This window comes from Camelus bactrianus, chromosome 18 (assembly GCF_048773025.1).
Source record: "Camelus bactrianus isolate YW-2024 breed Bactrian camel chromosome 18, ASM4877302v1, whole genome shotgun sequence".
Classification (NCBI taxonomy): Eukaryota; Metazoa; Chordata; class Mammalia; order Artiodactyla; family Camelidae; genus Camelus; species Camelus bactrianus.
Window position 1 is genome coordinate 4,304,082 of NC_133556.1, and position 20,675 is coordinate 4,324,756.

At 42.6% G+C, this 20,675-nt stretch overlaps 2 protein-coding genes across 8 annotated transcripts in view; one reads left to right on the plus strand and one right to left on the minus strand.

Annotated features, from left to right (window-relative positions):
- EIF2AK1 (eukaryotic translation initiation factor 2 alpha kinase 1) overlaps positions 1-20,675 on the plus strand; it is a 26,284-nt gene continuing 5,609 nt past the window's right edge. The window contains exons 1-11 of one of the 6 annotated variants that reach the window (XM_074345650.1): positions 1-276; positions 5,043-5,201; positions 6,743-6,876; positions 8,379-8,416; positions 9,157-9,256; positions 9,898-9,978; positions 10,599-10,698; positions 11,257-11,317; positions 11,632-11,956; positions 13,163-13,274; positions 15,761-15,861. In XM_074345650.1, the coding sequence (XP_074201751.1) occupies positions 93-276; positions 5,043-5,201; positions 6,743-6,876; positions 8,379-8,416; positions 9,157-9,256; positions 9,898-9,978; positions 10,599-10,698; positions 11,257-11,317; positions 11,632-11,956; positions 13,163-13,274; positions 15,761-15,861 (1,395 nt within the window). In that variant the 5' untranslated portion in view covers positions 1-92. Of the gene's footprint in view, positions 277-363; positions 380-5,042; positions 5,202-6,742; positions 6,877-8,378; positions 8,417-9,156; positions 9,257-9,897; positions 9,979-10,598; positions 10,699-11,256; positions 11,318-11,631; positions 11,957-13,162; positions 13,275-15,760; positions 15,862-20,675 lie in introns of those variants that run through there. The other 5 variants (XM_074345651.1, XM_074345652.1, XM_045504155.2 and 2 more) reach the window with 5 other exon arrangements.
- The window catches only part of ANKRD61 (ankyrin repeat domain 61), a 4,463-nt gene continuing 167 nt past the window's right edge, over positions 16,380-20,675 (minus strand). The window contains exons 2-4 of one of the 2 annotated variants that reach the window (XM_045503954.2): positions 20,225-20,481; positions 19,224-19,321; positions 16,380-17,479 (exon numbers count right to left, since the gene is read on the minus strand). In XM_045503954.2, the coding sequence (XP_045359910.2) occupies positions 16,534-17,479; positions 19,224-19,321; positions 20,225-20,440 (1,260 nt within the window). In that variant the 5' untranslated portion in view covers positions 20,441-20,481 and the 3' untranslated portion in view covers positions 16,380-16,533. Of the gene's footprint in view, positions 17,480-19,223; positions 19,322-20,224; positions 20,633-20,675 lie in introns of those variants that run through there. The other variant, XM_010965728.3, reaches the window with a different exon arrangement.

A 20,675-nucleotide genomic window follows, 5' to 3' on the forward strand; every position in this document is an offset into this window, starting at 1 on the left:
CGGTGGCGCCCGCTGAGTGTGCTGCGCTCGGCGGCGCTCGGCGCTCGGCGGGCGGGCGGGCGGGCTGTAGTGCAGCCCGTGCGCGGCCGGCTATGCTGGGGGGCATCTCCGGGGCCCGGGAGCGCGAGGCGGAGGGCGACGGGGCGGGGGCTGTGCCTGCGCCGCCTGCCATCGACTTCCCGGCCGAGGGCTCGGACCCCAAGTATGATGGTGAGGGACCCGACCGCCGCGGAGGCCCTCCCCCGCCCCCGTCCAGCTTCCTTCCCTGGCGGGCAGGTAGGGCGAGGTTCGCCGCAGGACCCGGGCAAGTTCGGCTGGATCCGGGCTTGAACCGGGGGCCCGGCGGTGCAGTGTGCGGGGCGGCGGGCAGGCAGTTTGGGTAAGGTTAACCCGCATTGAAACGAATGTCTGCAGCCCGCTCGATCGTTTACATTTCTGTTGGTGGTTTCTTCTCTGCGGACTCGGGGTTTCGGACCTGCTAGGACTACCCTCAGGCTGTTTTTCAGCTTTCAAACTCCTTGGTTTTGTCTAGCGTGGAGCTGGAGTTTTGTAAACCACTAGATCCTATGCGCTCGCTGAAGAGCTTGGGTTAAGAGTTTTAATTTGTAGCTTCTCTCTTGTCTTTTGCTTCACTAATACAGTAGCTGAAGACTTCTCGTGATGAGGCAGGATGGACATCATCTTCGGTTAAAAAAAATGCCCAATTTTTCATGAGGCTTTTGGTTACTAGGAGATACGGCCCAAGTCAGTTAAGTTATTCAACATAAAGTAAGAGGTACTTAAAACGTTGAGTCTAACCAGTTCAAAGTATGCAGTAGTTTAATAAAAGTGCAATAGGCTTTTTAGTTGCAACCAGTTCTTTTGGCAATTTTTAAAATTAAATTGTGCCATCAAAAATGAATACATCAATTTAGGGAGGTTTTTACTGTGTGATAAGTCGAATAGAATGATTACAGAGACTACATAGTAAGTTGAAGCATGAAACAAACATTAACACGTTGCAGTGGTTTTAAAGGTGCAAGCTGAGTTGAAAAGGTTTTAATTTATTCCTTAAATTCTTTGATTTTCACCTACAGTTCTTGATCTTAAAGGGAAACAAAAGCAGACTGATGATAATTTAAGTAGGCCATTAGCAGAACACAGTTGTAAGATAAATCGTTTTTAATCGACAGACTAATATTTTCCCACTTGTTATATTATAGCAGCTCAGTAATATGTAAAGTGTCATGCATAGAAGTCCCAGCTACAAACAGGCAAGTCTGTCTGTTCTGTGACATTGTGATAAGGTTTTCTGCAAACCGAAGATTATTCTTGAAGGGAGTGATCTTAGATAAGCTTCTAAAAATTTCCTTCTCCTTAGTTTACTAATAATACTGCTGTGTTTACATATTGCCTTTTCTTCCAAAGAAGCCCAAGAATGTCTAGACAATACTTGATCTTGTTGTATGAAAAGTAAGGTCTGTGAGAAATGTAGTTTCATTTTCAGACATAAAAAGAGAAAGGATAATGATTTCTCGAAGGTTGTGTCATGTGAGGAGGTCATCCTGCCAGTTAATGGTATTTTCAAAAAATTCAAAATCTGCATATAACTACGGACTGTGACCTTCAGCAGACTGTAGTGTCAGGATTCTTCCAGAGCCAACAGCAGCCTTTGAAGTTTCTGTATTCTTTTCCCTCCCTGTGGAACAGCATACTTTAGAAGGAAGGCTGACAGTAAACCCATTGTCAGACTCGTTAGTTTTCCTTCTTTTATCTGACACAAGTGTTGCAGAATTTCTACCTCCGATTAGTCCTCCAGGTTCTTTAATTTAATAATGGACCATTTGGATCCCACCTTCCGAGGAGACTGAATTAGGTGATCCCTTTCCTGCTAATCTCCAACCTTTCTGCTTGGCAGAACTCTTGAACTCTAAATCAGCTCGGGTCTAGATCTTATTTCTGACTCTTTCATGAGAGAAATTGACCTTGCCTTTCCTTTTAGCCACTTCTCCCTTTTCTTTTGATCAGAACTGTGAAATGGGAAGCTTTTCAGCTTCAGACAATCTTCATTTCCTTTCAATTTTATTCCTTCCTGCATTTGGCTATCTGTCCATTGGACTTCGTAAAGTTGTCATTTTCTGGATTTATTGGTTCAGTCGACTCCACTGAGCAGCCATTCTTTTAATTTTTTTTTCTTGTTAAAAAGTAGGATTTTCTCATTGTAGAAAATAGGAAAACGTAACAGTGTATAGATGCAGAAAACCCTCCTAAAAAATCTCACCACTGTTAACAGTTAAGTACTTAATTTTTTCTTTCCACGTTGTGGAATATGTTGAAAACGTGGAAAAGTCTGAAAAGAAAAATTTAAAAACCATAATTTCATCACCCAGAGATTACTGTTTGTAATTTACATTTACAAATGTTACATTTTGGCTTAGCTAGAGACAACTTTTTTTGATGAAATGTACTTTTAAAACTGTTTGTCAAAGAAAGTTATCATGAATGGATTAAAGACTTGTCTGATTTTGTCCAAATAAGATAAAAATTTAGAGAAATCATTCACAAAATTTAAAAGAGTAAGAGAAAAATAGAGGAAACTGCCCTTTACCCACATCCCAGAGGAGAACTCATTGCTAATAATTTGGTGTATTCATTTGCAAATACTTCCTAAGAGCTGCTGTAAGCTGGGTAAATGCCTAGATACTGTGGATCAAACTGGCAGATTATAAAACAGCATGTTCACTGTAATTTCACTCTTTTTACAGCGTCTTTCCATGTATCATTGAAAACACAGGGAGCAGAGATTTTTGTCTGTTTTGTTCTTTCCTTTCTTTTTGTGTGTGTAGATTTCTATAGTTCTAAAAGAAATATGTTTTAAAATCGTGATCGTAATAGAATAATAAACATTTTATGTTTTGCTTTTTAAGTGTGAAGTTTTGTTAGCCTTTTCTTGTGATAAATTAGCCTTTAAGAACATTATTTTAAGGCCATCACATTCTGTACTATCATTTGTTTAGTCTTTGCTGTTTTCTTGGAAAATAAATGTCTTTTTCTAACCATTAGAAATATAGTAAGTTTGGCATCTCTGTAAATCTTTGTTAATATCTGATTATTTCTTTAGAGCCACAGAAGTAGGATTTTTCGGGTCAAGGAAATACTTAAAAAAGGTTTTCTTTGATACATTTTGCTAAAATCATGTCCAGAAAGATCACGTTGGTTTGTATGAAACTCTCTCACCTCACCTTTATTAATACTACTATTTATGGCCTCCTTTTTTGACTTGGCGATGGGCTGTTTTTGATTATCCTTCTAGACACCATCATTTCTTACAGCTGCATAGTATTTTATTATATGTATATAACTTATTATACAGATTTTCAGTACTTTAGAGTGTTATCCTGAACACCTTGTACTTGCATATTTATGGTGCTTTAATTATTTCCTTGGAATATGTTTCTAAAAGTAGAATTGCTGGGTAAAGATTTACGCATTTGAAATTCTACAGTGTTTTGCCAAAGATTGCAAACACTTACCCCCTTGTGTTTGAAAATGTCTAGTTTTCTGTGCCAGAAAAAATACCAAGGATTCCAGACTCTGATGGCAAACAGTGGTACTGTAGTTATTTTAATACGTATGTCATTACTGATTAGTTTTGTTAAACATATTTGAGTTTTAATTGTGCCTTATTTTCTTGTTAGCTAATAAGAGCTCTGTATAAATTTTATTGCCTTTTCTTTTTTCTTGTCTATTAGCACAGGTATATGCACTGTATCTGATGTTGTGATTTATACTTAAAGATATCTTTACATAGAGAAGTTTTTTCATGGCCACATTTTCCATTCTTTTTCTTCCCCATAATCAGATAGTAAGTATTCATTTAAAATAAATAGTACATCTCTGTACATGCAGGTCCCTTTTGGGCCACGTGCAGGTCAGAGAGGGAATTTGTATATGAAATCTGGATTTGAGAACCTTGGCTCTTCCAGGACCTTTAAGTTAATAGAGGAGAAAGGAATAGAACATTTGGAATGGGGAGATTTTAGAAGATGTAGGTCCTGCTTCTGCAGGGCATTTCCAGTTGAGTGGGTCCAGTTGCTCTTGAGAGTTTCATCTTTCCTCCAGCAGCCCCTCTTACCAGTTTTCACTCTCACTAACCCCTCCTTCCTCCCATTTCTAGTCTTTCAAATCCTGACCAGTCCATTTCTTTTTTGATATCTCCAGGACCTGTTCTTTCCTCCACGTTTCTGTCACTTACCTCTTTTACTAGGCTCCTCCTGACTTCTCGTTGGCTGTTGGATGCCCCCTTCCAGGCTACCTATCGCATGTTTCCAGAACAGTCTCCACGAACATTCTTCCTCCATTGTGTTATTGGCCTGTAAAAACATGTTTTAAATAAACGGTGCGTGAGAACTTAGGACCTTCAGCTTTAATTGCCAATTCGACTGTCTCCTGGGTCTTGTTCAGTGGAAGGAGGAAGGGCTTGGAAGTCAGTCTGATCTGCCTAATTGCTTGTTCCTTAGCCTCTCAATGAGATCAGTGTCCGTATCTGTAAAATGGGAATGGTAACACTTTTGCCGTAGCAGAGACACACAGGTTGTTTTGTGAGGATTAAGCGGGATTGTACATGTGAAACTCCTGGTCCCTACACACGCAGCACATGCTCAGAGTAAAGGTTCCATCCTTCCTCCCTCTCCGTTTCTCCTCCGCCAGACTGCTTTCTTTACACCTGGCCAAGGCTTCCTCTCGAAGGAAGGACGCCATCCTATTCTCGCCTCCTTGCTTATTTGCTTAAAGCTTTATTTTTCATTTGTTATTTCTGCCTTTGCAAACATCATCATTACCAGCACTTCCTTGCTTCCCCCTGATTTGAGTTGGAACTTCCAGAATTCAACTCAAAACTTAGTTCCAGAAAGTCTGTCTTAATTAGCCCCACTCGGCCTAACTGTTGTTTTGTTTTTAATTTCCTTAGACTTAGTGTATGCTTCCTTAACTAGGATACGCTGTTTTGTCACTCTGAGCTGCGTTTACCGCTCCTTAATTGTTTTTCCTTTTTTCCTTTTCAGAGTCTGATGTTCCCGCAGAACTCCAGGTGCTGAAAGGACCCGGACAGCAGCCCACGTTCCCTTTCGCGGTCGCAAACCAACTACTGCTTGTCTCTCTGCTGGAGCACTTGAGCCACGTGCACGAACCCAGCCCGCTTCATTCAAGACAGGTGTTTAAATGTTAGTAAGAGTAAATTAATCTTGCTAACTAAAACGTGTAAAGATACTGTATTGTTTAATGCTGTGCGTCTGCGAAGCAGCTGGTTTATCAGAATTTGAAATGAGCATCAGTAGTACGTTTCATTAAATTTATGTTTTTGTGTAATTCCTTATGAATATAACTGCTGGAGACCCCAAAAGATGAAGCGCCATCAAATTGTATGTATTTTAGCAAATAAAAAGTAGTTCTTTTTTATATATAATGTGATAATTCATATAATTTTTGAAGATCTGTTATGGTTTATTTGGTGAGCAGGTAAATGAACATCACAGATACTTATTCCAAACCTGATCTTGACCAGAGCCCTGAAACTCTGTACAGGAAACTGTTTTCCTCGACACACTGAATACTTCTGGTGCCTAGTGTGTGGGGTTTCCTCCCACCCTGACCCGTTCTCCTGACACCAGCTAGGTGTCTTCTAATTCACTTCTGGCATTGTCTGCCTGGAGTTAGTGTCAGATCCCACAGGCTAAGGGCCCAGTCCCACAAGACTGTCCTCATTTCAGATGCCAGTTGCAAGCCATAGGTCCCTAGGGTTCTCAGTTTTCCCCCACCTTGTGTCTGATTTGGCTACAAATTGGGGGTTTCTATTACCCCATCCTCAGGTTTGGTAATTTGCTGTAACAGCTCGCAGTACTCAGGGAGGCACTTACTTATGCTTCCCAATTTATTATGTAATTAAGGGCATGATAAAGGATACAGAGGAAATGCCAGATGGAGAGGCACATAGGGTGAGGTCCTGAGGGTCCAGAGTGCTGGACCTTCTGTCCCCATAAGAGTTCGGATGCACCACCCTCCTGGGTGTGTTCACCGGCCGTGTACTTTAGGGATTTTTTATGGCAGCTTCATCACGTTGGCATGATTGATTATTAACTGAAAATCCAACCCTTCTGCCCTCCCTGGAGGGTGGGAGGTGGAGCGGAAAGTTCTGAACTTCTAATCATGTCTTGGTCTTTTCTGGTGGCCAGCCCCCATCATGAAGTGATCTTGGGAACTAACGAACCAAATGACTAGAACGTCAGATAAGAAGTTACAGATGTGGTGTATACATCTATCAAAACTCATCAAATTGTTCATTTCAAATATGTGTAGTTTACTGGGGGGTGGGTATAGCTCAGTGGCACAGCTGTGCTTAGCGTGCACGAGGTTCTAGGTTCAATCCCAAGTACCTCCTTTAAAAAGAAAATCAAACAAAACAAATGAACCAAATCCCCCCCCCAAAAACCCAACAGACGTCAAATATGTGTAGTTTACTGTACAGGAATCATATCATAATAAAGGAATTAAAAAAAAAAAAGGTTACGTATGTAGTGCTGATCAATGAGCATCCTTGTCATTCCTTCTCTTTTAGAGAATCAGTCCCTAAGTTGTCATGTGTGCATAAACGTAACTTTTTTCTTATAGAGGTTTTCTTCTTAGGCTATTAGTGACAGTTTATTCTTGAAAATTGCCATTTTATTGATGGCCTTTCTAATAATCACTTTGCGTCTTCTTTTCACAGTACTTTGTCAGACCTTCATCAAAATGGGGCTGCTGTCGTCCTTCACCTGCAGTGATGAGTTTAGCTCGTTGAGGCTACATCACAACAGAGCTATCACGCACTTAATGAGGTCAGCGAAGGAGAGAGTCCGTCAGGTAAGCAGTAAAAATGGTCTCTGTGTGCAGTAAAAGCATTCTAACATTAAGAGAACTGTATTTTAAAGCATGAAATCCTCATTATAAGACAGGTTTGATGGTAACTTTAATTTGTTTATTCAGCAAATATTTGTCAAATGGCTGCTATGTGTTAGGCTCTTGTGTAGGTGCTGGGGTTCAGGCAGGGCACAGAATAAAGGTGCCTGCCCTCAGGGAGCTGACGTTCTGGCAGAGGGGCAGTAAACAATAGAAAAATAAAAGTAAATGGGGCGCTAGATGGTGTTAAGGAGAAACAAAAAGCAGCAAGGGGCTTAGAAAATGCCAGGAGGGGCTGTGTGAATTTTATGTAGCCTGGCCAGGGAGGGCCTCACTGAGACAGGAGTTAGGAGCTGGCGTTAGAATGAGCCACACAGAGGCAAAGCATTCCAGGCGAAGGAACAGAGATTCCCCAGGTAGCAGGGTGCTGGGCAGGTTTGGGAACCTGACAGGCAGCCATGTGGCTGGAACACAGTAAGCAAGGAGGGAGTCTGGGAGAGGTGGGGCTGGGGTGGGGGACCAGCCGCGAGGGGGACAGGTGGAGGTGGAGGTGGATCTTGAGACTTTTTTTTTTAATGGAGGTACTGGGCATTGAACCCAGGACCTCATGCATGCTAGCACACGCTCTGCTACTGAGCTATGCCCACACCTCTTGCAACTGTTCAATGTCTGGTTTTTACTCAGTGAAAGGAGAAGTGTTGCAGGATTTTGAGCAGGGGAGTGATGTAATCTGACTTTACATTTTTTTTTTAATTGAAGTATAATTGATTTACAATGTTGTGTTGGTTTCTGGTGTATAGCAAAGTGATTCAGATATAGGTGTATAATCTTTTTCATGTTCTTTTCTGTTACAGTTTATTAAAAGATATTGAATATAGTTCCCTGTGCTATACAGTAGGGCCTTGTTTATCTATTTTACATATATTAATTTGTATCTGCTAATTTTAAACTCCTAATGTATCCCTCCCCTGCCCCCCCTTATGTAACCATAAGTTTGTTTTTCTGTGTCTTAATCTGACTTACATTTTAATGGAATCATCCCAGCTGCTGTGTTGAGAGTAGACTGAGGGGGACCAAGGGCAGAAGCAGCAGGCAGATGCAGTCACAGGGGCCTGAGGTACGGTGGCTTGGAGTGGGTGGGAGCAATGGAGAGGTGAGCAGTGGTCAGTTTTTGCACTTATGTAACAGGAAAGTCAGCCGTGTTTGCTGATGGCGCTCCTTGGTAAATCTCAGCTTTGTCCTTGGATGGCAAGAACATAGCTTTTCACTAGTGATCATTTCGTTAAGAGAGAAATATCTTCAATTCCAAACTCTTAAGTAATATTGAAAAAGCCATTGGATAGGGTTTTTTTTTTTTTAATGTTTGTTTGAGTATTTGGGACTATTAATGTGACACTGAATTGTGATAGAGTCTATATTCCATGAAACCTTCAAAATGCTTTTTAAAAATAACTTTTTGATTTTAGGGTCCTTGTGAGGATAATTCTCATATCCAGAAGATCAGGTATGTGTTAGGTACTTAAAAAATTTTCTTTTAAATTCTTTTTCTTTTTAATTCTTACTTTTTATTGAAGTGTTGAATACTTTTTGGACTGTGCAAGGAGTAAACTATCCAAAAGAAATCTTGAGTTCTTAATTCTGAATTAATCAGAAATTAGTATTGGGGTTAAAAAATAATGTGGTTCGGGTAGTTTATGAAAATTAAAATTTGTAAGGTGTACTGTATTTTTCATTCTTTCCTCTTTGACCCCTGCCCAATTCTGTATGGATTCCATAAGCCTCACCCTTCATTCAGAGCACTGACATTCAGTCTATCAGGAGGACACCCACTGAATTTCCACTGTATGTAGGAAATGCTAGTTTAAAATCTATAACTGGTCTGGATCATCAAAAAATTGAAGTAAATTTATCACTGATCTCAACTAATCAACAACTCCCTGTCGTCCTTCGGATTCCTGCTTTAAAACATTAATAATAGTTTCTAATTGGAATACTAATTACGGTAAAGTACTTACCATTAGATCGGTGATGTCTTTGCTCTCTTTATTACACCATCAGTTTGTTTATTTTCACACGTTTTCTTCATAGAGAAGAGAAACATTTCATTGTAGCTCATCCTTTCCAAATGATCCCAGCTCAGTAATAAACGAGGCTTGGCAGGTTAGTCACAGAGTCAACATGGTCTACCTTGGAACATTTTGGTTCTCTCGTGTTTGGTATCGACTGATTGTGTTCAACTTTCAGGTCGCGGGACGTAGCCTTTGAAGCACAAACTTCACGTTATTTAAATGAATTTGAAGAGCTGGCCATCTTAGGAAAAGGTGGATATGGAAGAGTGTACAAGGTGGTTTTCCACGTCCTTGTGTTGACCTGCGGCTCTAAACAGTGTATTTGCAGAAGTAGTTTTCATGATGATTATTTAAAGTACTTACAGGGAAGATCCCTCTAAATCATATGTATTTACTTTTTATTAAGATTTGTCATTTACAGGCAAGTGGGCAGGTGTTAATTTTTTCCTAACCGTGTTGGTGATGTGGGTGGATTCTGGAAACTCTGAGTTTTTGTTCTATGGTTAGTTTTTATTAGAAATGTATTGCTGAAAAAGTTGTGCTACTGCGTTTTGCACATGGCCTTTTTGCTAACATTCGCGTTCTTTAGACCCGGAACTTCTAGGAGTTGGACTTTCAATACAGTTTGAAGACCTTTTAGTCTAACTGACTTCCCTGAGCGTAGTAAAGAGGACGCATGTCTTTAGCTTATTTTTTTTTTTCTTAATTTAATGGAGGTACCGGGGATTGAACCCAGCACCTTGTGCACGGTAAGGGTGTGCTCTACCAGTGAGCTACACCCCCACTCCCTGCTGCCACCTTAGCTTAATTTTATCTCTGGCTAGTTTGGATTATCTGAGGTCAGGTTAAAAAAACTTCCCTTATTCAGTTGGAATTAATGGCACAATATACTCTGTCTTTTTCTCTGCCCTTTTAGGTCAGGAATAAATTAGATGGTCAGTATTATGCAATTAAAAAAATACTGATTAAGGGTGCAACTAAAACAGATTGTATGAAGGTATGATTTTTAAAATTTTACTTATTTTGAATAATTAAGTATTGGGTCCTTTTGAAAGAGGGGTGTATGTGTGTGTGTATGTATATGTATTTGGCAAATATTGGGTAGTATGGATTGTAGTTTACTAAGAATGGATTACAGTAGAATAAACATCAAGGCTAAATTTTTATTTGAGCTATTTTTTTTATAGGCACTTCAGATTGACCACATTTCAGGGTTGTTGCTGGGGCAATTAATTTTTTAAGTGAATGATTCATATACAATATGTAACAAGCTTGTTATGAAAAAAACAGGAGCTCAGTTCAGGTCCCAGTCTTCTCCCTGACATGCTCTGTGGTCCTGGGTAAATGACCTAGTCCTCTAAGCCACTTCTGTCTCCCACCCTTGAAGTGACAGTGCCAAGAATGGCTTAAAAAAATGTTTTTTTAATTATTAGTTTTTTTGGGGGGGGTAATTAGGTTTATTTTATTTATTTTTAGAGGAGGTACTGGGGATTCAACTCAGAACCTCCTGCATGTGAAGCATGCACTCTACCACTTGAGCTATACCCTCCCCCCGACACCATGAACATTTAACAAGTTTGTCAGTAAATCCAGCTCTAAGTATGTTTTCTTCCATAGGTGCTACGGGAGGTTAAGGTGCTGGCCGGGCTTCAGCATCCTAATATCGTAGGCTATCACACTGCTTGGATAGAGCATGTTCACGTGGCCCAAAGGCAAGGTACGTGGTTTGATGGTACAGTTGAAGGCTTGGCAGACTTTGGCCTGTGGGCCATGTCTGGCCTTCCCCTGGTTTTTTTTTTTGGTTTGGTTTTTTTTTTTTTTGTGCATCCCACAAGCTGAGAATGTTTTTTGACATTTTTAAAAAGTTAAAAGGAATCAAAAGAAGAATATTTTGTAAAGATTTTGTGAAATTCCAATCTCAATGTCAGGAAGTACGATTCTTAGAACACAGGCTTATTCCTGTGTGTTCCCTTTGGCTGCTTTTCTGCTACAGCCAGAGTGAAGTAGTTGCAGAGTCCCCACAAAACCTGAAATATTTCCTGTCAGATCCTGTGCAGAAAGTTCTCTGAGCCCTTGTATAGTTGAACAGCTCGGTTTTTTTCATTCCTAAAATGTGCCAGTCATTGGAATAAGCTCGTTGTATTGCATGTTGCCAGAAGGTTGGGACATTTTTAACTTGTAGCCTCACTTGGTATTATTTATATATTTTAGCTCTGCTTTTGGCTGTAAATTAGAAAACTGGGCTGCTTGAACATTTTCTTTTGTTTTTGTTCAGCAGATAGAATTTCTATTCAGTTGCCATCTCTGGAGGTGATCTCCGACCGGGAGGACCCCAGGTGCGTGGGCTGGGGTGCCCTTTCACACACTAGACCCTCCCTCCTGCCGCCTGTGCTCGTCGCCTTCGCCTTTTGCTGCTGGAAGCTCAGGAGCATTTCACACTTTTTGCTCATTTTCATTACAAAATGTTAAATTATTTTCTTTCTCAGATATTTCTGGTCAGTATTTTTAAGGAAGTGCTGTGCCATGATAGATATGCTGTAATTTTTTTTCAGTTTACCAGTAAGATTCAGACAGCCTTGAAGGAGCAATTGAGGTATGGTTGATCTTTTTTAACACTGATTTTTTATCTTTACTGTTTTTTTCCCCCTAGAGATCACTATGATGTTAAAAGTGATGAAAGTAACAGCTCATCCGTTATCTTTGCCGAATTCACCCCAGAAGAAGGAAAATCCTTAGGTGAAGCTGGTGTCGAGAATCAGAATAACAGATTGGTGCATTACACCACCAATTTAGTTACAAGAGATGCCACTGAATTTGAATCGTCCCCTGAGCTCCAAGAAAAAGGCTTGGTTGACGGGTCTTCCAGATCAATGGCTGGGCATCCCCTGCCGCTCAGACATAATTCAGATGTGGAAGAGAATTTCTTCTCCACTGAGTCTTCTGAAGAAAACTTAAACTTGTTGGGGCAGACAGAGGTAGATTGCTTTCCAGAACCTGCTGACTTGCTGTTTCCCCGTAATAACAGTGCAGAGGACTGTGGTTAGACACGGCTGTTCCCCTTCCTGAACTGGCTTCCCTCCTGGCCCTCCTCTGTCTCTGTTCTGGCTCTCCTGCCCTCGGGTGGAGTCTCTCCCCTCCATGTTCCCTCCTGACACCTGGCCTTTGTGTTTGGTCTTCCCTGCTTCACCCATTTAACTCCTGCCAATTCTTTTCTGACCTCCCTGGCTGGGCCCTTCCTCTGGACAGTCTCATATATGTACCTTGGCATTGGAAACATCTTGCATGTACTGTTTCTGTGGTATGTTAGCATCATGTTATGAAAATGTATTTATGCAGGAAGATTTTCTGTATTTTGGAACATGACTTTAGGAAAGAGTCCTAGTGGGACTACCAGGTCAGCTTTCAGGGTATGGATTACACTAATTAGGACTACACTCATGTGCTGGCGAGACTGCCACGTACTCTCACCGTTACTGAGTATTAGCATTGAAACTCGAACGTTAACAGGGTCTACACATACTCTGCTGTGTTGGGATCACAGAACTGTATGTGCACCTGTGTCTGCACGTAGGGTTCATTCTGGTTGTCCAGGGATATGTGCATACTTTCTATGAAACACAAACCTTTGAGCAGGTTCCCCTGAATGTAAGGGGTTGAGTTTGAGGGACTTTTCATCAGAATTGTTTCATTTCTCTATGATACATTGGGAAAATTTTCCTGAATGGGCTACACTGAGCTTAACTTTTGCTTACCTTTTTCTTGGACGATTTATTAGTTATGTACGACGTGAGGCCAGCCATGTGTATGTACTCTGGGGTGTACAGAGTAGGACAGTACCATACAGCTGGTCTGATGCTTTATCTTAGCTTTAAAAACTCTTTATCTTGGGAGCCGACTAAGCGGTTTCAGGCCCTCAGCCTCTGTCACGATCGAGAGCTTCGTCCAGTCGACACCTTCCTGACCCCAGGGGGGCCAACTTGGACCGTGACATACCACGCCAAGCATTGCTTTACTCGTCCATCTCCTTCCCTAGACTTTGGGCTTCTTGGGCCGGCCTGTGTCTGTCCTCCCTGTCCCCAGCACTTAGCCCAGTCCTTGGGCTAGAGTAGGCAAGGGAGGTTTGTTGACTGAATAACTAAGTGCATGGTGCACAGGTGGAGCCATGGTGTGTTGCCCCCTAGGCGCAGTACCACCTGATGCTGCACATCCAGATGCAGCTGTGCGAGCTCTCGCTGTGGGACTGGATCACGGAGAGAAATGTCCGGGGCCGGCAGAGTGTGGACGAGTCTGCGTGTAAGTACCATGTGGGTGTTCGAGTGCTGGGCCGGGAAGTGCAGTCAGATCTGCTGCCTTCTGCCTCCAGGTGCTTTAGGTAGGGGGAGAAAAATCAGTTTTGAAACCGCCCCCCCCCCAATCATGCTTATTTCAGTGTTTTTAAAAACAAGTAAGTGTTTGGAAGTTACTGTTCACAGTCATAGGTGCAGTTTGTTGATATTTAAGTAGTAATATGCTAGAATTTATGTTAATGATTTGGGGTAGAAAAGGTCTTAAAAATTTTTTTAAGGAAAAATCTAAATTTTTTATTTTAATTTTTTAACCTGAAAATATGGTACTTTTAGAAGAAGAAACCTTTAAAGAAACCCTTATAGAAGGGAGTGTGGTCAAGTTTGTCTCCCTCAAGATATAGACCCCTCTCCCTCCCCTGCAGTGATATGATACCCTCTGGAAATAGTCTCTTAGGTTAATATTTGTACAATATGTAACACTAGTTCTTAAAGTTGATGTGGATAAAAAAGGGTAACTTTGCAATGGAAGAAGCCTGACAAACACCCCCTCAGCTAGTGATCAGGGTGGACGTGAGCCGTAGTAACTGAGGTCGATAGTCCGTGCCCTTGATGAGGGGGGACAAGACGGACACTGGATTTCTGTGGGCTTCCTCCCCAAAACCCCTAACCCCAGTCTTGTCATGAGAAAAGCATCAGACCAATCCCAGTTGAGGAACATTCTACAAACAGCTGACCAGTACTTCTCAGAACTGTCAAGGTCTTCATAAACAGGAAAAGTCTGAGAACCTGTCACAGATCGCAGGACCCTCAAGAGGCAGGACACCTAAATGTAATGTGATATCCTGTATGGACTCTCGGAACAGAAAAAGGACATTAGGTAAAAGCTAGGGAAATCTGCATTAAGTGGTGGATTTGGATCAGTACTAGAATTAATAAGAGGACTTTCACACACACACACACACAATACCAAAGGCTGAGCCCCATCCAAGACCCAACTGTATGAAAATTACTGGTGTGGCCCCAGGTACCACCCTTTTAGAAAAGATTTTATTAGATTTTTTAATAGTTTTTATATCTTTTTTTGTTTCTTTGTTTGGGGGGGTTGTTTTGTTTTGGAGGGGGGCAAGTAATTAGGTTAATTTACTCATTTATTCAACCCAGGACCTTGTGCGTGCTAAGCACATGCTCTGCCACGGACCCCAACAACCCCCTGAGTGGGAGACCTGGGTTCGAGTCGTGGCTCTAGGACCCAGCTGCTGTATGGTTTTGGGCAAGTCAGTTCACTGCTCTCAGTCTGTTCCTCACCTGTGAAGTCTGGGTCATCCCCATCGTATGGGGTTATCGTGAGGGTTGAAGCAGTACCTGTAAGGGATGTAGGGCTGAGTAGAAACCGTCGTCACTGGATCGCGTCTGTGTGTGGTTACTGAACCCTCCGTGTTCGCATGTGTTAGGTGGGTTGCAGTGAGAAGCATATTGAAGACAGACCAAAGGAAGGGATTTATTCTGAATAGTTACGAACGTCAAAAAGCCCTCCTCGCATTGTAGACAAAGTGCTCACTTCAGTGTGAGGGGGAGCCATGGTAGAGGTATTTGGAGTGAACCATTGGTTTCACACACACACACTCTCATAGTTCTCTGTCTTGAGTACTTCAGGTCCCTGAATTACATGCTAGATCGTGTGAAAGGGGGGTGTGGAGGAGGTTTGAGCTCTATAACGAAGGAGGCTCATTCAGGAAGGAGAAGGGAGCATATAGTGTTTTTGTACTTGAAAGTAAACAATAGGTTTATGATTTTTAATGAATAGAGAGGATCCGTTAAATTTTATTATGTTACTAAACTTACATGGCTAGAAGACTCCAATATTTTTTCTTGATCAATTTTTTAGTCTTACAAGACCTCTCCATCCTCTAAGTTCCCATATGATGTCATCATATTAATAGATGAATTACTTCACTTACTTTTCCCCCATATACTTCATTTGTCACTTATTTTTGGAAAATGTGGCATTCTAGATTTTCCAGGTGATGGAAGCTCACTCCTTGTGCTAATATAATTTACCTTTTTTTCTCATTCTGTTATTCATAATAATATCTTTAATCCACAGTGGGCCAGGACACCAGATTTATTAGCATTAAACTCCAGGATGTCAGGGGTTGAAGGGGACCTAAATGTAGTTTAATCTAGCCACCTGATGCCTGAGAATTGGTTACAAAGCAGTTGATACAGGGGCCCTGAGTGACATCCTCTCTTCCTGGTGACATGAGTCCATCAACTGCCGGGAGCTAGTTTGTGATGACTTCTTTGTTTGCCGAGGAGCCCTCCCTGCTAATTTCTAGTTTTGAAACCATTTTGGAGTGTTGACTGTGTTGAAAATCTGAATGTTGTGTAGGTATCAGATTTTAATGGATTTAAAACTGCATTCATTGCATTTTGATGTTAATGTAATGAATGAAAAAATATTAGAGAACTAAAACTCCTTGTTTTTACTTTAAGGTCCTTATGTTATGGCCAGTGTTGCAACAAAAATTTTTCAAGAATTGGTGGAAGGTGTATTTTACATACATAACATGGGAATTGTTCACAGAGATCTAAAGGTAAGTGAGGGAGATTGAGTCAGTCTCAGGGCTGACTTGCTGTTGGTTCGTTGAATTAAATTCGTTGAGATTATATACGCTAGTTCATTTACTTTGGAGATTATCGTTACTTTTATATAAATCTTTGCTCTGTAGGTCCAGAATGTGAAAACTTAGATTGAATTTAAAAGGAGTAATCTTTGGGCAGTTGGCAATTCTAGCTGTTTTCAGGGGGTAAGTGTGCTCTGAGCACTAACGTAATGGATGATGCTAAATGTATTTAATGCTGACAAAAATACTCATATTATGTCAACCTTAGAGGTAAAATCTATTTCTGTAATTACCCACTTAAAGAAAATTTAACATGGGAAATTTTTTTCAGCTGTTTTAAAAATTTAAGACTATCCTAATTTTTATAAAAGACTATCAAGAAAGAGAAGATACATTTACGTCTGTGGCTGGGGTTTTAAATCGCTTACTTTTTGGTAAAAAATTAAATCATGGGAAATGCATTTAAAAGAATATTTAGGAAGAAAGGGTCAATGTACAAATCATTTTATTTTTTGAAAAAGGTTCAAGAACCAGTAGTTTGTACATCTGAGACGTATCAGGTTCGGTATTTTCTGGGTCGATGTCTAGCCAGAGATGCAGTGCGAGTTCCGGAAGTTCTGGGGCACTGTGAAATTGGAGATCTTATTTCAAGAGGCAAGCTAAGTCATAATAACTGTACACAGAATTCCACATCTTCACTGGCAGATGCTTCTTCAAGAGTTGTTTGTACTTCTCACCATAAATATTTTGGATGTTTCTTTTACAAATGTCCTGTAGGGATAAGGGTTTTTGAGATAACTTTATTAGGGTTTCCCTTAGGGGGTGGAATTCTGGAAGCGTGATTCCCGCAGGTAGAACTCCTTGGTTATTGGTCAGTCTCAGGGGATAAGAGCGGGACAGTAGCCGGGCAAGAAGGGCCGTGTCTGTTAGGTTGGAGCTGCGCTGCAGGTACATGTAGAGCGGGGACTCTCCGTTTCTGGTTAACACGTTAACATCTGCTTCAAATTCGAGCAAGAGGTTGATTATTGCCTCTCTGCCTCCAAAACAAGCCTCGTGGATGGCGGTTTCACCTTCGCGGTCCTGGGCGTTGACCTCAGCTCCGTGAACTAGCAGCAGGCGGATGCAGCTCACATCGGCTGCCAGCATCCGGCCAGCCTTGCCTGAGGCCATGCACACTGCCAGCTTCAGGGCCGTGCTCCCTGTGGATGGGATGGCACAGTTCACATTGGCCCCACAGGCGATGAGCATATCCAGCATCTCCTCATTCAGGGTTTCTGCGGCCATGTGAAGGGGGGTCATGCCGGAGTCATTGAGGGCATTGACCTGGGCGCCATTTTGGGCCAGGATGGAGAGAACTAGGTGGGTCCCGTAGGTGGTGGCCAGGTGGAGCGGGGACTGCCTGTTGCTGTTCCCAGTGCGAGCATTCACCTGAGCTCCGTGCTCACACAGAATGCGGAGGCACAGGACCGCGTTGCTCTGGATGTCTGTCAGGATCCTTTGGATTCGGTTCCCCGGCTTGGTCCATGTGGTGGACGCAATTGGCCAGTGCAGGAGCATCAGGTGGAGTGTGGTGAGCCCTCTTGTGTCCCTGCAATAGGCAGTGATCACAGATCACACTACATCCTCAGTGGGGGTGGCTTTACACGAAGAACTAATGCTTATAAGAAGGCAAGATTTATTTAAAGAAACCCCCCTTAATTACTTTAAAGAAATGTTTGAAACTCTGTGTTGCTGTGTCATTTCTTGGGGTCTCACAGCGTTTGGGGGGACCACGGTATGCATCCCAGTGTGGAGGGGTCCAGCCTCCTATAGTGGCTCGTGTCAGCTTTGTGACTCCTGCAAGGATGGCAGCCTCTCCAAGGCTGCATTTCAGTTATTTTTGTCCCAGTGTCTCACATGGTGCTGTGCTGAGTTAGTCATTCAGTAAAATTGTGTGGACTCGCGTGTGACCTGGGATTACCACTGACACGAGCTGGAAGGGGCTGCCACGCCCTTTGACCCAGTTCTCGGGGGTGCTGCATGTGCTCCTCCCCCTGACATCTTCGCACGCTCGAGTGTGTGTGTGTGTGTGTGTGTGTGTGTGAGAGAGAGAGACAGGGCTTGAATCTCAAGTTAGGGAGGCCAGTCTGTTTTCCATCCCTGCTCCAGCCCAGGCAGAATGAGGGTTTAACAGCCTGGTCCCCATCACCCTTACTGGAATCCCTCAGGATTGCCTCCCAAATTCCTTGATTTTGGTAGAGGAAAGGGCAGGTTTATGATGAACATCTGACCGCTCCACTGAAGTGAGAAGATGATTTTGAGTTCACCTGTTTATCGGGGGTAAGGCCCTGGGCTGGGGACGAGGTGAAGCAGCAGGGGCCCCCCCCTTGCAGAGCTCGCGGCCACATTTGTAAGCATCCAACGTAAAGGTCTAAGTGACATGGGGGGGAGGGGCAAAGTCCTAGAAGGGGAGGGGGGCCTCCCCCAGGGCGGCCTGTGGTGGGAAGGGTGGGAAGGGTATCCTGAGGATCCCTGGAGGAGGAGGGGCTGGAGGGGAGGGTTCAGTCGTAGAAGGGCCGTGAGGAGCTGCAGAGCTGGGGTGGGGTGTGCAGGACAGAGGGGCAGGCCGGAGGTGAGAGCAAGACAGGTCGGGTGGGCCCTTCTGGAATGTGGTAAGGATTTGGGGCTTGATTTTCTTTTCTTTTTTTCAAAAAGTTTTTTATGAGGGATGGTAATTAGGTTTATTTATTTATTTGTTTTTTAATGGAGGGACTGGGGATTGAACCCAGGACCTTGTGCATGCTAGGCATGCACTCTACCACTGAGCTATACCCTCCCCTTGATTTTCTTTTAATGCTGTCTGTTTTTATACCGCGTAATTCTTCCATTCATTCATCTGGGATTCATCGGGCACTTAGGAAGTGTCAGTCTTAGATCAGGCAGTAGGATACATTGGGGAGCAAGGTACACTTCTTTCGTGAAGCGTCCTGTCTAGTGGAGGGTAGAAAACAAGAAAATCTGTTGGCTGTTTGCATTTTCTTGTTTTTCATATCTAACTTAGGTTGTTAAACTCCCTGGGGGCTGTGACCAGGACTTCATTTTCCACAACACCGTTGCTGAGTGCTTGATACCCACGATGCTTTAAGTGAGGTGATGGATTTGTGTTCTTGCGTGATTTCCAGGTTTTCAGAGGACCTCATCTAGTTAGTAAAGATACTGGTTTATTGGGAACATGATAACTGGTAGTCCATGACCCATGGAAAATGGATGAGTCCAGACGTGTAGGAAGTAGTAGGAAGGAAAAGTAACATCGAAGTTGTGTTTAAAAATGGTCAGGTGTTGGGTTAACTTACCTAACTTCGGGGTCAGCATTGTGCTCTAACAAACAGAGCAAGCTTTGTGCCCTGCGGTACTTGGCAGCCAGGTGAATGGGGATGACAGACTCCATCTCCTTCGGAGGGGGAGGAAATCAAAATACTTTACAAGTAGCCCAACGTAGTTAGAAATAAAAATTCTGTTAGCTTGCTATTTCAAAGGAAATAATTGTATTTCATATCTCCTTGGTTCAGTTTTTTTTCTGGTCTGTGCTGTGAAATTTTCCTTTTCTTTTGCCTGTTTTAAATGACCCCAAGCCAGTCAATTTTGTATGATAAAATTTGTGTTTTACATAAATGCAGATTTACCATGGCAGCACATATAACTTAAAACTTCGTAAGTTGACTCTTGTGAAGAGCTCGTTGTATAAAATTAACGGTAGCAGCTATTAAGTCCCTTAGTCCTTAAATTAACCCCCAGGGTCATTGACAGTTAGGCTTTGTGTTTTTGAAGCCTTTGCCAAAGTCATAGTATCAGTAGTGAAACCTGCATTTTCACGGTTTCAGAGTTAATGCCGCTTATGTTCTGTCTATGATCAGCAGAGCTGTTATGTGAGTTCTTAAAATACATACGTAGTGGCCTTTACAGCATGACTGCAGGATAAGGGCAGAGGGTGACTTTTTGGAAAAAAAATTGAATTATAAAGGTAAATAATTATTGTATAAAGATTTAGAAAGTGAAAAAGTATATGTAAAAAAGGGGAAAAATAATTCGGTCACACAGACAACAATACCATGGGTATGTTTGAGAGGGTGACACTGATGTCCTTCCAGCCACACAAGCTCTAGTCTCTGCTCACACCAGTTCACGTGTGCTGATGAGGGGGGCGTCGCAGACTTACAAGAACACCACCCGGGTGTGCAGTGTGCCGGGGTGTCCTGTCCAGCCTCGGGCCGCCAGGAGGTGTCGCGAGTCCTTAAGAATTAGGGGGCATCCCTTCTGAAGCCTCTAAAAGTGACTGAGCAGAAAAAGAGGGTACCTGGTTCAGTGGTAACCTGCAGCTGGTGGAGGTGGCCAGCGTGGTCATGGGCTGGTTGACGGGGTGGCTTCTCAGGAGGTCCTGGATTGCGGCGCAGTCTTCCCTCATGATGGCCTCATAGAGTTTGGTGTGAAGTCCCGCAGGTGGGCCCTCTTCTGGGGACCTGGCACCATCAGCACCCAGCTCCCTGCTGCCTCTCTTGGTTATGTTTCCCATGAGTTAAAAGTTCGTGCAAGGACTCAGGAATTCAGGGGAAACTTGTTACAGAGAAGGGCACTTTCAGTCTCTGTGATTCTTTCAGTGTGGTTCTAGAACTAGGCTAGAATTGTTGAGAATCGTATCCATGAACACGATTCATTTTTGTATCAGAGCCAGACTTTCTCACGTGTTTCTGTGTCATGAGTGTGGTGCCAGATACAGCACAGTTCTCAGGACTTTCTACTCAGTCCCC